The 13884-nt window shown below is 40.9% G+C and overlaps 1 protein-coding gene across 1 annotated transcript in view; it reads right to left on the reverse strand.

Annotated features, from left to right (window-relative positions):
- The window catches only part of Cpsf100 (cleavage and polyadenylation specificity factor subunit 2), a 59195-nt gene that overhangs the window by 22949 nt on the left and 22362 nt on the right, over positions 1–13884 (reverse strand). Inside the window, exons 7-10 of the mRNA XM_075675371.1 lie at positions 11155–11322; positions 6919–7016; positions 4443–4530; positions 1918–2024 (exon numbers count right to left, since the gene is read on the reverse strand). Of these exons, the coding sequence (XP_075531486.1) occupies positions 1918–2024; positions 4443–4530; positions 6919–7016; positions 11155–11322 (461 nt within the window). The remainder of the gene's footprint in view (positions 1–1917; positions 2025–4442; positions 4531–6918; positions 7017–11154; positions 11323–13884) is intronic.

Below are 13884 nucleotides of genomic sequence, written 5' to 3' on the forward strand. Positions count from 1 at the left end.
GACCCAGCAGTCGATTTAGGCATCACTGGCCTCCTTGAAACCCTTGGGTTCAGTGAGAGCAGGAGGAAAGTAAACATATCCGCAGTAGAGATTAGTAAGAGGCCAATGGAAGATTGGTGGAAGTAGGGAAACGACAAAAAAATGGAGACGTACAAAAACAAAGTTCACAATAGGGAGTGAGATAATTTGGTTATGGGAATTCATCATGCTTTTTTTTCTTTTTTAACCTTAGCTAGGATGTTAGGCAATATAATCACAAAAGCTTGGTGGTGCAACCGACCACCCTGTTCCAAAGGGGACACTCATAACATCCATCCATCCATCCTAACACGAGTGACTTGATTCTAAAGTGTGGCTTCCCGGCAGTGCGGCATGTGCTACCATGAAGCCACTACTCTAGAAAAAATATTTGCTACTATGAAGCACGCATCTAAAGGTAGAATTTGCATATAACCCACACGTTGACTTTACTATTAAATTTTAAAATTTTTGGTACAGGTGATATGCACCAAAATACAGTATTATAAATTGTAAAAAGGAGACGAGTTCAGGAGCTGGTGTGTGGATGCTTAATTAACCATTGATTTAATCGCTAAAAACGCCTATGTGTTCGAATTACCGGCTATTTTTGTACTTTGAAACACATAATTTTGACAAGGCCACTCTGTCCGTTTGAATTCACAACATTTCACTGTAGTTTAGTCATAACATTTGAAGACAGTAAATAAAATGTTAATCAATTCAATCAGCTACCTCAAATTAAAAGAAATATAAGTGTTTTCGGGCAAACTGTGGCCCCTGACAATTTCTGCCACTAACACAAAGCTAACCTGACACACATCATCAATAAAAAGATGTGCACTATAGAAAGACAACCAATTTTAGTGGAACAAATTACACCTTATAGCCCGTGCTCAGTTTCTTGGGAGTGATATGCCAACAAGTAAATTATAGATCAGTGCCTATGCCTACAACTGACATACCGAAAATTTGAAGCACCAAACCATATTTTTTATCAAAATTGGCAGAGTGGTATCCGTACACATAAAAAAATTTTCTATAGGCAATTGAGTCATTTTCCTACCTTGGGTATCTTCGGCGTGCCTTGGCATGATTTGTCATTAATGTTCTATTAAATTTAGGCCTGTGCTGCTCTTCAAGAGGTACTGGCCCACAGCACCGAGTTCCCCATAAAATTTACCAGAGAAAGATGTGGTGCTAGAGAGCATAGAAGCTGAAGGTATGGCAGTTCAGCCACTATGGGAATGACAGGAACTACATTGATTTGCCTAAACATTGTGCTTCTAGATTCAAACGACTTGACTTTGGAAATTAATCATGTCAAAGAAAATATTTGGTTACAAATGCAACAATTCACAATGATTGTGCATGCATGCATGCAGAGTCTTACCGACCTTCGTGGACTTATAAAAAATATACAACTGCTTAAAGATATAGGCCAACGAAGGCAGATAAAAATAAATAAGGCCACAAGGACACCTGAAGCTACAAGATTAAAAGATTGGACAAATGCATCATTCCAATCATCCCCAGTACCATTCATTCAAATGGTAGCTGAATAATTGCAGCACCAGACTTTCCTCCAGTAATAATAAAAAAAAATCAATTCTTGAGTTTTATGCACCAAAACCCCAATGTAATTATGAGGCACACTGTAGTGCGGGACTCCGGATTAACTTTGACCACTTGGGGCTCTTTAACATGCACCCAATGCTCGGTACGTGGGTATTTTTGCTTTTTGCCTCGATTGACATGTGGCCATCACGGACGGGATTTCATCCCATGACCCTGTCTTTAGCGGTGCAATGCCAAAGCCACAGAGTCACCACTGCATCCTCTAACTTTAGAATGAAGCCCTAAGGTCCATAGTACAACACAGTAAACAAGAAAACTAACCGTATTACTTCTCCGTAGTCGTCCCACTTGATTTTCTCTTCCTTCACTGGAAACATGAGGTACGACTTTTTGGCCTGCTTGAAGAAGCCCATGCTCTTGGATTTTGCCTGCATGTGTCAGATGCAAAAACAGCTCAAGGAAAAGCCAACTAGGCAAGAACTAAAGCAGTTTGAGGCCACGAACATACCTTAAAAGCATAGGAAGAATGATTTAACGCTACAGTTTCCGCACGTGGCTTAAGCAACGTCATTGTGTGTGTGTGTGTGTGTGTGTGTGTGTGTATATATATATATATATATATATATATATATATATATATATATATATATATATATATATATATATATATATATATATAAATTGCTTACCAAATGAACAGATGCATTTTACACACTGGTGTGACCTACATAGCCTTTTTCTTTTTCAGAAATATAGTCGTTTTGAGGGGGATGCGAATTATAAGCCAGTAAATATGGTATTCCATAACTGAAAACTCGCTCCAGCATATTAAAAGAAGTACTCAGGGTGTCTACCAAGTTGACATTTCCAAATTCCCTGAGTTTTCCAGGTTTTCCCTGAGTGCCTTTGCAAAATTCCCTGATTGATGCAGAACTATGTTTTATTTCAAGACAGGCTGAAATTATATCGCCCGATGCTGTCACTTTCTAGTAAGCATATGGAAAAAAAAGTAAAAATCGACTTAATCTAATTTGTATACTAAGGAGTAATGTTTACGTCATTCAAAAAAGAGAATAGAAGGGAGGCGTTAGTAGAATGCACAGCAAATAATATGTCTTCGAAAAAAAATTGCAAATCGAGTCGGACATTCTCAAATACAAATAGAGAAGAGATGCATAAGAAGCAAATATTTTCGAATGTCAGCTATTTATATCAACTGATAGCAAGCTCAGTGGTATGAGGCCAGAGCTTTGTCAGAATTGAAATTCTCTCTCAACAGCTCATAAGTCAACCTCAACTGTCCTGACATACTCTCAGCCCACGCACGACACCTCAGGGTTGTGTTTCACTGCGTTAAAGGGTTTATTTTGGTTTGGATGAGGGACACCTGCATCTCGCCATTAGCCAACATTGTATTTTGAGCTCAAGCTCCTTCAAAACAGGGGCAGCAGGCTTCCTTTCCGGTTCATTCCTCAATGCATAGGTGCTTTCTGTTCTTGTCCTCCTTCTGCCACTCGTTCACCCCACGGACCATTTGAAGCAACTTCTTGGTCAGTTGCACAGTCCACGTCCTATTTTTTTCAACTCCCTAGGGGCTGCGAAAACGTAAAAAAAATCGGCCAGTTGGAACAAATAAATGCATGTTATTTACTGCCCTTAAGGGCTCAAACCGCCACAGGCATAATGCTCTGAAGGCCTTTCGGTACACGCATTAGGAATATCGGTGCTCGCGCTGTGACAGGAAATACCGGGTGAACGCATGTATAATTAAGGAATACATACTGTGTCCCGTGGCAATAGCCCCTTCCCACGCATGTTATGCTTCACTGCAATACTTTTGCGTATGCTTCACCAAGTAACATTTCTGTACAGAGGCGACGCCGACTTTCGGGAACCGGCATTATGCAACGCACAGTGCTTTCCAAGCATCTAAGCCAATCGCGAGTACCACAAAGGCCGAGTCTGTGCCATTGCTGACAGCAGTAAATTCTTTCAATAAAAAACACGGCACCCAACGGCAAGAAGCTTCATGGCGAACGTCGAAGCAGCTAGGCCTAGCGTTGTAGCAGTGGTGGCTATGGTTGCCAGTGGATCTGTGAGCGAGACCGCCGGTTCGAGGCAGCGAGGTAATCAAAATGGCAGCGGTGGTGGCTTTTATTGATGCCGTTTCGGATCTGCGGTCACAGCAAAACGTCCGGAAAATCGGATGGCGAAGAGTTCTTGCGTCCGAAATTTTAGACGTTCTGATACATTGACTCTATGGGGTACGTGGTGGTGCCGCGAAGCCGTCCAAATTATCGGGAATACGGAAAGTAGGTCGTTGACTGTACACTGGCCACTCTCCAGCTGACGACAGGGCATCAAAGACGATTCATTATGATTCCTGTCTGCTACTCGAGCCAGCATTACCGCGACTTTCGACCCTTTCAATAAAATTACAGCTAATTTTCCCTGATTGTGGCACAAATTCCCTGAGTTTTCAATGAGTTTTTCCAGACTACCCAAAATCCCTGAGAATTCCCGGTTTTCCCGGTTGGTAGACACCCTGAGTACTATAGGCTTACATTAGGTTCCCTGCGCTTAGACCAGAATTTTGAGGCATCAAACGCAGTGCAGCAAAAATAATACTCTGGACTATACAGGGTTAATTATCACAGTTTGATTACATACCAGTACAGCCACAAACATTTAGCCATGTACTCTGTTTCCTTGATACATTGTAGTCTGTGATTTAGCACGAACGACTTTCTAAACAACTGTTTGCACATGGACAAGATTGTACTTTGAGCTTTCACAGGAGTTACTGTCAGACGTAAATGTTCACTCAATGTCATTATGCGGCCCACCTCTCCTTTTGGCTCGGGCAGTGGCTTCTTCTCATCAATGTCCATGTCATCCTCACTTTCTTCACTTGAGTCAGAAGCGTCCAGTTCCCTGCAGCCAGGAAAAAAAAAAAAAAAAAGAGGACATTAGAGCACATGCTCAGACCTGCCTGTGTACAAACAGCCATAGAGTTTTCCACAAAATTTACTAGAGATAATTTTGGCACTGGTGTCTTCGGAAGCTGCTAATATGGTAGTTCAGCCAGTATGGCTCAACCGCCATATTATGCCTTAACTACGTCCTCATGACTTTCGAATGGCTTAGTGACTTTGCAAACCAGTCATTTTCAACATGCTGCATTATCAATGCAGCGATTCGCAACTACTATGCAGGTGCACAGAGACCAATTGCCTTGCTGCATTTAGAAAAACATTTGCTTTTTGGAAATTTAGAAAGACAAGGCATAATAGTTAACATCGCAAGAATGACTGAAGCCACAAGCATAAAGATTACACCAATCCAGGTATTAACCACTACTGCCATGGTAGCTGAACAATCGCAGCACCAGACTTTCCTCTAGTATATATACACTGTAAACCCTTCAGTTGGTGCTGTGTGCACAATTGAGCATTCCAAGATAGCGCATCAAAAGCAAAAGCACTGATGAAGATAAGAATATTTCAAATGTGTCACAAGCACTTTGAAGCCCTTCTGATTGGACCTGTACTGCTAGTTTGAATATGTGCAGGGTGTTTTAGGAAGGCGACTTGGCTGGAGGTTTGCTCTCGGTGTCAGTATGTCGGCCTGCGGCGGGTTCACTTTTGTCATTGTTTTTCACGCTTTATATCAGGATGGGTGCATTATTAGTATGACAGACATGAAATAGCTGATGTTTTTATACCTGAAGAGTTCTTGATGGAATCCACCAGGGTCCTTCACAGAAATGTTTGAGGGGTGGACATCTTGCGACTGGAGGTACGTATCCAAAACTCTTTTTTAGCTTTTGTTTTTTATTTATAAGAACAATCTGGCATTTTTATGTTACATTCACCAATTTTGCATTTTGAATGTATTAATGAAAGAAACATAAGTGAAACCAGCGAAGCAATCTATCGGTATTGCCAAACATCGCCGGGATAAAGAAAAGCAGAGCACACCGCAGTAAAAAAATGCGCACAAAATCTACGCCAGCAATTCAAATCTGCATCAGCCAATAGAAGTACTTCCTGTGTATGGCAGCAGTAACAAATCGCTCTGCCAATTTTGTTCCTCTTTTCACTTGCTTCTTTGGCTTTTAGTTTTGCATGGCAAAGTGCAGCACTGTGGCTGTCTGAAACTCCCATCTCTCCTCTTCGCGGTGATAGGAAAGTGACGGCATTGCATTAACAGAAGGTCGTGCTATCCGTTTTGCGCTGGCACCTCCTGAAGTCTGATTTTCTACCCTCTTTTTGTTGCTGCACACTAAAAAGTGCGATTTTCTCAACTTCTACTTCTGATTTGTTTCTAATATTTTCCTATGTTATGAACAAACAAATAGGAATTGTGAGAAAAAAAAAGTGAGAATTGAAAATTTTCACTAAATCAACCATTCTCATTGCAGAGTCCCCCCCTCAAAGGGGTGGGCAGTAAACCAGAACAATGGGCAGCACTTCTCCCGCCGCCGACCGCAACGAGAACCCTTGAGTCCACATTCTATAAACTTGAGAAGACTCAAAAAACAATTCAAAATCAATAATCTGTTTTCCAGCTGTATGTTTTTCATTATTCTGAATAAGCAAGACAGTGTGTTGAAAATGAAATTTTTGATGGTCAGAATTAATTGGCGCGTGAAGGAGATTAACTGTGGCCAACTATTGGAAAAGTTGCACTCTAAGTGACCTCAGGTATTGGAGTCCCTGAGCCCGCAGCTAAACACAGGCAAATACAGATAAACATAAATTCAAATCTGGACAAGTCGAAAGTGGCTAGAATGTACTGTTGCATTACCAGCATAATCTGCATTTTTAACTGCGACTTAGCTCCTGGTCGAAAACATAGGTTGGGGTCAACACCAAGTGTGGGAACTGGCTACGGTGTGTGTGATTGCATGTAGCACTCCCATGTGGTTGCACATTCTAGGTGTTCTGACTAGATTTTTTTTTGTCTGCGTTTCCATCCATGCTCCTGCAACATGTTCATGGTGCAAACACAAGCAAAAGTTTATTTCATGCCCCAACGACACAATTTGGCCATAAGTGATGCTCTAGTGGGGTTGGCTTCGTATTCATTTTTGTCACACTGGGTTCTTTTAAATGCACCTAGACCACCTAAATTGTGCACCTGTATTTTAGTCCCCGAGTGCTTTTGCATTCCGTTCCCATCACAACGCGGCTGCAGTGGTGGGAATTGAACCCGCAACCTTGCACTTGGCAGGAGAATGCTGCAGCCCTTGAGCTGCCTCACCGCCTGTGGGATCACAAGTATCACCAGTTTCCGCAGCGAATACATAAAACAACTCACGTGTCACGTTCAGCTTTGTGCCGTGCTGCGGCCAACTCTTTCTCCTTGCGCATGTATTCTTCAAGTTCGGAACCTTCTAAGCGGACACGCTTCTTGACCTGTAAAACAGGAAGAGAACCAAGCTAGAGCGAGCATGTCTTTGAGCACATGAGGTTTTTAAACTATCCATCCACTACAAACAAACAAATAATTAGAGCAGTACCCATGTAATGTGATTGTAAAAGTTGTCAAAGGCATTGCTTTGCCTCTACTTGCAGTCTACCTGAGTTAAACGTTTTTCATAAAGTACATTCACTTGACATGTACTTTTGCACATGCTGATAGGACTCACCTTTTCTTTTTGTTCTTTTTGTGAGGTTTCTGCATTTTCCTTTTTTAAATGACTGTCGTTTGAGCGTGCATTGTGTTGCTCACCAATGCTGGGCCTGAACGATTCTGTGACAAAGAAGCTTATGGCTTTTGCAGGCCTGAAACTGTGTTTGTAGAAATTGACCAATCAAATTATTTTTTTTCTTCTTCTAATTATTACATGTTTCTTCACTTTAAGTGTCATCACAACTGCCCAGCCCTCTGAATATGTCCTAATTACTGTCCACAAAAAGCTACCTGCTAATTAGACAACCACTACAAGTCTCCCGACTTGCCTTTTGAGGGCTATATTCAGCATCACACAGTACAGTAACAACTGCCTGAATTTAATTCTGTTCAACAATATTTGATTTCGGCCTGGCCCAATGTGTGTTTTAGTCAAGAACACAGCACAGATAAGTTTATTTAAATGTTCTTTGCTCTTGCTAGCCACACTTTTCCTAGTCAAGCTTCCCTGTTAAGCTTTCAAGCATTCTGCTCAGCTGCCATATTGTTTGGACAGCAAAGTAGCCTGAATCATTTTTTACTTTGATGCTGTCTTAGTGAAGCTGTTCTCTCTTGCTGGATTTGTCGGAATTAGAATGATACTTGTGAGGAAACTTTAAGTTGGGGCTAACACTGATTTCCCTATTTGAACACACGTGGAATGCAGAAATGAAGTTTTAAGAGACAACCGCCGGACCAATTTAAACGAAATTTGTTGCATTTGAGAGAGAACGGCAAATTACAGTGACTCTAGGAAGCATAATTTTGATCTAAGGCCTGGAATTTCTTTATGATATTCCCCAAAAAGTGGTAAGCAAGAAAAAAGAAAATGAAGCAAGACGCTTACCTCTGCACTAAAGCAGATAAACAGGTGGCACTTCAAAGCTGACATTGTAGTTCTGCAAACTGCATCTCTTAGAGCATCTCAAGCGTACAAATATTATGTGCGGGTTTGTTTGTTTGTTTGTTTATTTATACTGTCAGTCCAAGGATGGACCATTACAGGAGTGGATAGAAATACAACAACACATATACAAAATATCGGTACATGTTGAACAATAAATAATGCAATAGCAGTATCTGTAAAAAGTGACATGCAGTGATCAAAGACAAAACACTCGTAATATGCGCATCAGAAACAAATGCTATGATGCAGTCATATCCGGAAAAATAAGATTCTCTAAACCAGCAGTAAAAGCACTGACAGAGGAACATGTGACAAGTGGATTGGGTAATTCGTTCCATTCCTTGATCGCCCTAGGAAAGAAACTATACTTGAATATATCATTCCGTGTAACTGGCGGGTGTATGTATAAACTGTGCTTGTGTCTGGAGCGTTGATCTGGTGAAATTATACAGAAATCAGTGAAATTAAGTTTAACCTGGTTATGAACAATTAGGTAGAAAAATTTCAGCCGGTCAAACTTAGTCCTTAGTTCTAAAGCGGAAAGGTTTGCGCGTCTGCATAGTTCAGTAGGAGAGTGCACGCGCTGATACTTATTAAATATGAACCTGGAGGCGAGTCGTTGAACTCTGTCCAATTTATGACGGTTGGTTACAGTGTGTGGGTCCCATACAATGTTAGCGTATTCAATAATTGGCCTTACTAATACCTTATATGCCAAGCTTTTCACTTCAGGAGTTGCGCTGTACAGTCTTCGCCTGAGACCCCATAAGACTTTATTTGCTCTGCTACACACCTGATTGATATGCGCATTCCATCTCAAATCTTGAGTAAATATTAGTCCTAGATATTTATATTCTGTTACTCTTTTTAGTTCCTGTGGTCCTATGCTGTATTTGTACCGCAAAGGCACCTTCTTTCTTGTTATGGTCATACAAACTGATTTTACTGGGTTCAGTGACATTTGCCATTCATTACACCATTTTAATATTCTTTGTAAATTGTTGTTAAGTTCTAACTGGTCACTTAAAGATCCGATCCTATTGTAAATGACGCAGTCGTCTGCAAACAACCTTAGTGGAACAGTTATATCGGAAGGCAAATCATTAATAAATATAAGAAATAAAAGGGGACCCAGGACACTGCCTTGGGGTACTCCAGACAAAACTGGTTTGGGCATGGATTTAATTTTGTTTATTTCAACATACTGCTCACGAGACTAAAGGTAGGATTTAAGCCACTTAGTAATATTTGGATTTCTAAATATTTCATTCGTTTTTAAGAGAAGTTTAGGATGCGATACTTTGTCGAACGCTTTGGCGAAATCTAAAAAAATTAGGTCGACCTGTCCTCGGCAATTTAAAGTTTGTGAAAGATCGTGAACGGTTTGAACAAGCTGCGTTATTGTAGACAACCTCTTGCGAAAGCCATGTTGTGCTGGTGATAATAACTCGTAAGCTTCCAGGTAATTAGACAGATGTTTACAAACTATATGCTCAAGTAGCTTGGAGCAGGTACTCGTAAGAGAAATAGGCCTGTAGTTTCCTACCTCAGATGTGCTCCCACTTTTGTGAACTGGAATTATTTTAGCTTGCTTCCAGGCTGTAGGAAATGTTCCCTGGGTGAGCGAAGATTGAAAGACTATGGTAAGATATTTAGCAACCCATGGAGCATATCTACATAGGAACTCATTCGGGATGCCATCGGGGCCGGGGGATTTCTTAATGTTAATGCTCAGAAGAAGGTTCAGGACTCCTGCCTCGTTGATGAGAAGGTCAGATGCTGAAGGGCGGTCAGAGATGTCACGAAAGTACGGAAGTGTGCCATCATCACTGGTGAACACGGAGGAAAAAAAGGAATTGAAATTTTCTGTGCGTTCTTGGTTAATCATTTCATCCTCGTCTTTGTGTTGTTTTTTAGAAGGGTTCACATATCTCCAAAATTTACTAGGTGCATTATGAAGGAAATTTTTCAGTGTTACATTGAAGAATCTCTCCTTGGATTCCTTGATCAGACGGTTTAAGTCGAGCTTCATGTTATGAAGAGCTTATGTCAAATTGTTACAATGTTTACAAGGGTTTTATAAAAGTCCTACTTACAAATTAGTAGCGGTATATTTTAGAGCGGTGTATAATACAAAAATTTTGTTTGCTTTAAACACATTGTTAAGTGCAGTTTACAGAATTCTGATATTGTCTTTCATAGCTCAGTTGCAGAGTCGAAAACATGGTACTTGAGTTGGTTTTCAATTTTCAACAATTTCCATTAAAAAAAAAACTACACCCTAAACAAAAACTCTGCTTCCTACAGCTACTAGAGTTTACTTTGTTTCCACTGCAACAAACCTCACTGAAATTGGTACAGTGGTTACCGAGAAAAACCGTGTCTCTGTTCCCATTTATTTACATAGGAGCCCCCCGCGCGCTGTCCACTTGGCTGTCTATTTGGTCATCTACGGCAAGCACTTGAACATAGCCTGTGAATACAATCACAAAGCCCCGCCACACAGAAGAGCTGCAACAAATTACGCTGTGTACGTACAGGTGCGAACAAAAGTAATTGGAACACAGGAGCTCTGGCTGAACTGCCTTCCAGTTCCACCTAAAAGCCTTTGCATTTCAGTGCTGGCATGTGTGCATGTGTGATCCCATTTGTATTTTTTCCTCGGGGCCATTAGAGGGCACTGGAATGCAGTTCGGATACAGCTTCTATGTTCCAACGGCTCTTGTTTGCCCCTCTACCCCTCAATATGCAATCTCGATATGCAATCGTTTCATGACCTACCGCATATGTAACACTCTTCTGTTCCTTGTACAGCCATACAGCTCGATGCTTTGTATATATTGCTACATGTATGCTGTTACATGCTTATGATTTACTGCCTGTGTAACTAATTTTTGTATCTACCTTTGCAATGTCTCATAGTGAGACAGCAGTATTTGCATATAAACAAAATAACTAAATGACGGTGCCCTCACCGTGATAGTGAGTGACTGCTGGTGCGGATTCTCGATGAGTTGCCGTGTCAGCGTACCGGGTGCTGAGCGACTTGTGAGCACCACGCTGTTTCGCGGGCTGCTGCACCACTGGATGAAGAGCTCCCGCGAGAAGCCGCACTCCATGTCTGACATGCTGGCTAGAACAACCTGCAAGATTTTTTTGTTTTGTCTATGTAAAATAAAACCTGTTTCTTCGGCAAACTGCACACAAGTGCAAAAGTACAAATGAACATCTTTTGACCTCATACACTGCAGATGTCAAAACAGCCATCAGGATTCTACCTGTGTGTTGGATATTGCATTTGAACCTTGATAATTATGAAGACTAATGTAAGGAATGTACTGTAAAATAGGGAGCAGTGGGGCTGTGGCTAGGAGAGAGACAACGACGACGAGAAGGAACAACCTTGTTTCGGTGCTCGGTCGGCTGCACTACCTCTCGCTGCTCCAACGTTCTAGTCGCGAACGCTTACTGTTCAAAGTGCTTCGCGACATTTGGTGGAGGTGCTGGGTTAAATTAAAAAATGTTAATTGCCAGTATCTGCCTATGATGAATATAGCCTTATAATACATATCAGATATAACAAAGTTGTTTTCATGCTGGGTGCAACTTTATTATATTAGGGTTTGATTTATTTATACAAACAGAATGACATGGAACTTGGCAACATTTTACGTGTTGGCTTATTAATTCACAACACAAGGCCCACATGGCCAGTGTGGTCAGAGGGGAGAAGACAATGCAGCTAGCTTGACCTGAGCACAGTTGACTGCTGGTTAGTTAAAGCTAGGTTATATTTTTATTTCCCACAAGAATGTAAGGGGTTTGCACCGAATTGTGATAAAGTAAAGCATCATCATAGTGCCGGCCACACAAGAATGACACAAAACAAGAAGAAGAGAACCATTCAGGCCATATTCTGAAAAGGCAAAGCCTGATGATCATCTCAGTGCCCTGTCCAGACTGCCAGATACGTGGCCAGTAAAACTTTAACCAACTGCAATTACTGCTAATCATATCTTCACGTAAACAATGAGAAATACATTCTCCTTGAAATTTATTGATATGACAGAACTAGCAGTGCCGCTTGCACAAATGGCTTGTGTCAGCTATAATTTACTTATGCATTTACAAATAGACTAGAAAAGCATGTCCTTCGAAAGCTCAAAGTACTAGCTGAAAGGAGCATACTACAATAGACATATGAACTAATGATGAGCTACTTGGTGGCAATGTTTTGCTCCTCTGAAGAACAGGTGAGTCCAGAAATAGCTTGCACTAGGAAAGGTCAGTCAAGACTAAATCAAAGGATAAGGATATGTGTCTATGACAGAGGGCTACTGTTGCAGGCATAGTTAATGTATTTGCAAGAACAGGAAGCCAAGTTTTCTTTTCTTATATTTTCAAGCCTAAAAATGCACTCTGTGTTTTTTTTCCTAACCATGCTAGGAGTATTATCTCAGAATTTTCTCTTTCTTTAATGCACCAAGCTCAGCCACCAACAACTGGTGAGACAAAAAAATAAATAAATAAAGGAGATCATGACAAAATACACTTGACTACAAAACTAGAGTGCAAAATGGAAAAATATAACGGTACAGAGATCTCGCCCAAAAATGGGGGATGGCATTGGTGCAGACCTGAGTACTGATCTCATTAATGTGCACTACTGTCATGCCTGCACTTCTTTCATGTGGAGTATGCTTAGCACATGAACCTGAGCACACATTAACTAGCAGCCCCGTTCCTCTCTACTTATTGCACTGTTTTCATGTCTACTCTCTAAAAACGATTTACACATTTTCGGGTGTATCTTTGTCCCACAGCAATTATCATCATCTACCTTGTGTGCCTTTTCTTTTTATTTAACGCTGTGTGCCTGGTACTACCAGGTCACGAATCTCATGTGCATTATCAGAGTGGCTTAACATTTTTTACAGGAAAGCAGTGAGTGCAGAGTTTTCAAGAAAGGAAATGCAAGCAAGACAGATGACGATTGCTGTTGTGGAACAATGAAACACCCTAAAGGGCAAAAACTCTTTTTAGAGCGTATGCGCCAAGTGCCCATCATTCTGGAAAACAAAGAAAAACTGTGCCTGAAGACAACACACATTAGCAATCTCCATTGCTTATTTTGCTAACCGCACTGCTTAGGTGTTGCAACTAGACGCACTGCTTAGTAGCGCGACGGTGGACAGTTTAGCAACAAGGTGAAAGAGACAAGATTATGTGCAAAACACAGGAAAAAGAATACAATTTCTTTTTACACTGAAGCTATTTAGGAAAGTCTAGCAATCATTTTCATGCGGCAATGAAAGCCAGGGAGCAAAGGCGTGCTAGGTATGGAATGTCAATAAGAAACCAGCCAGTAACGCAACCTGCATCGGAGTCTCAAATATTTGCTTTAAAACATAATTATCAAGAGTTACAAAATAAAAGTTACCTCGAATATGCATCGCTTGAATAGACAATAATTTCACTGAGTGCTTATCTTAGCTAGTAATTGCAAATTTTCATTTCTCACGTCACATTTAACCAGCTACACTTTGGATGTCAGTTAGGACAGGCCTAAATCCACAAAACATTTTGCGGGTCTTGCATCTGGGCCTTTTGGCTAAGGTTCTTTTTTTTTTAATTATGGAGTTTTACGTGCCAAAACCACAATCTGCTTATGAGGCATGCTGTAATGGGGGACTTCGGAAATTTGG

Source organism: Dermacentor variabilis, chromosome 11 (genome assembly GCF_050947875.1).
Source record: "Dermacentor variabilis isolate Ectoservices chromosome 11, ASM5094787v1, whole genome shotgun sequence".
NCBI classification, from domain to species: domain Eukaryota; kingdom Metazoa; phylum Arthropoda; class Arachnida; order Ixodida; family Ixodidae; genus Dermacentor; species Dermacentor variabilis.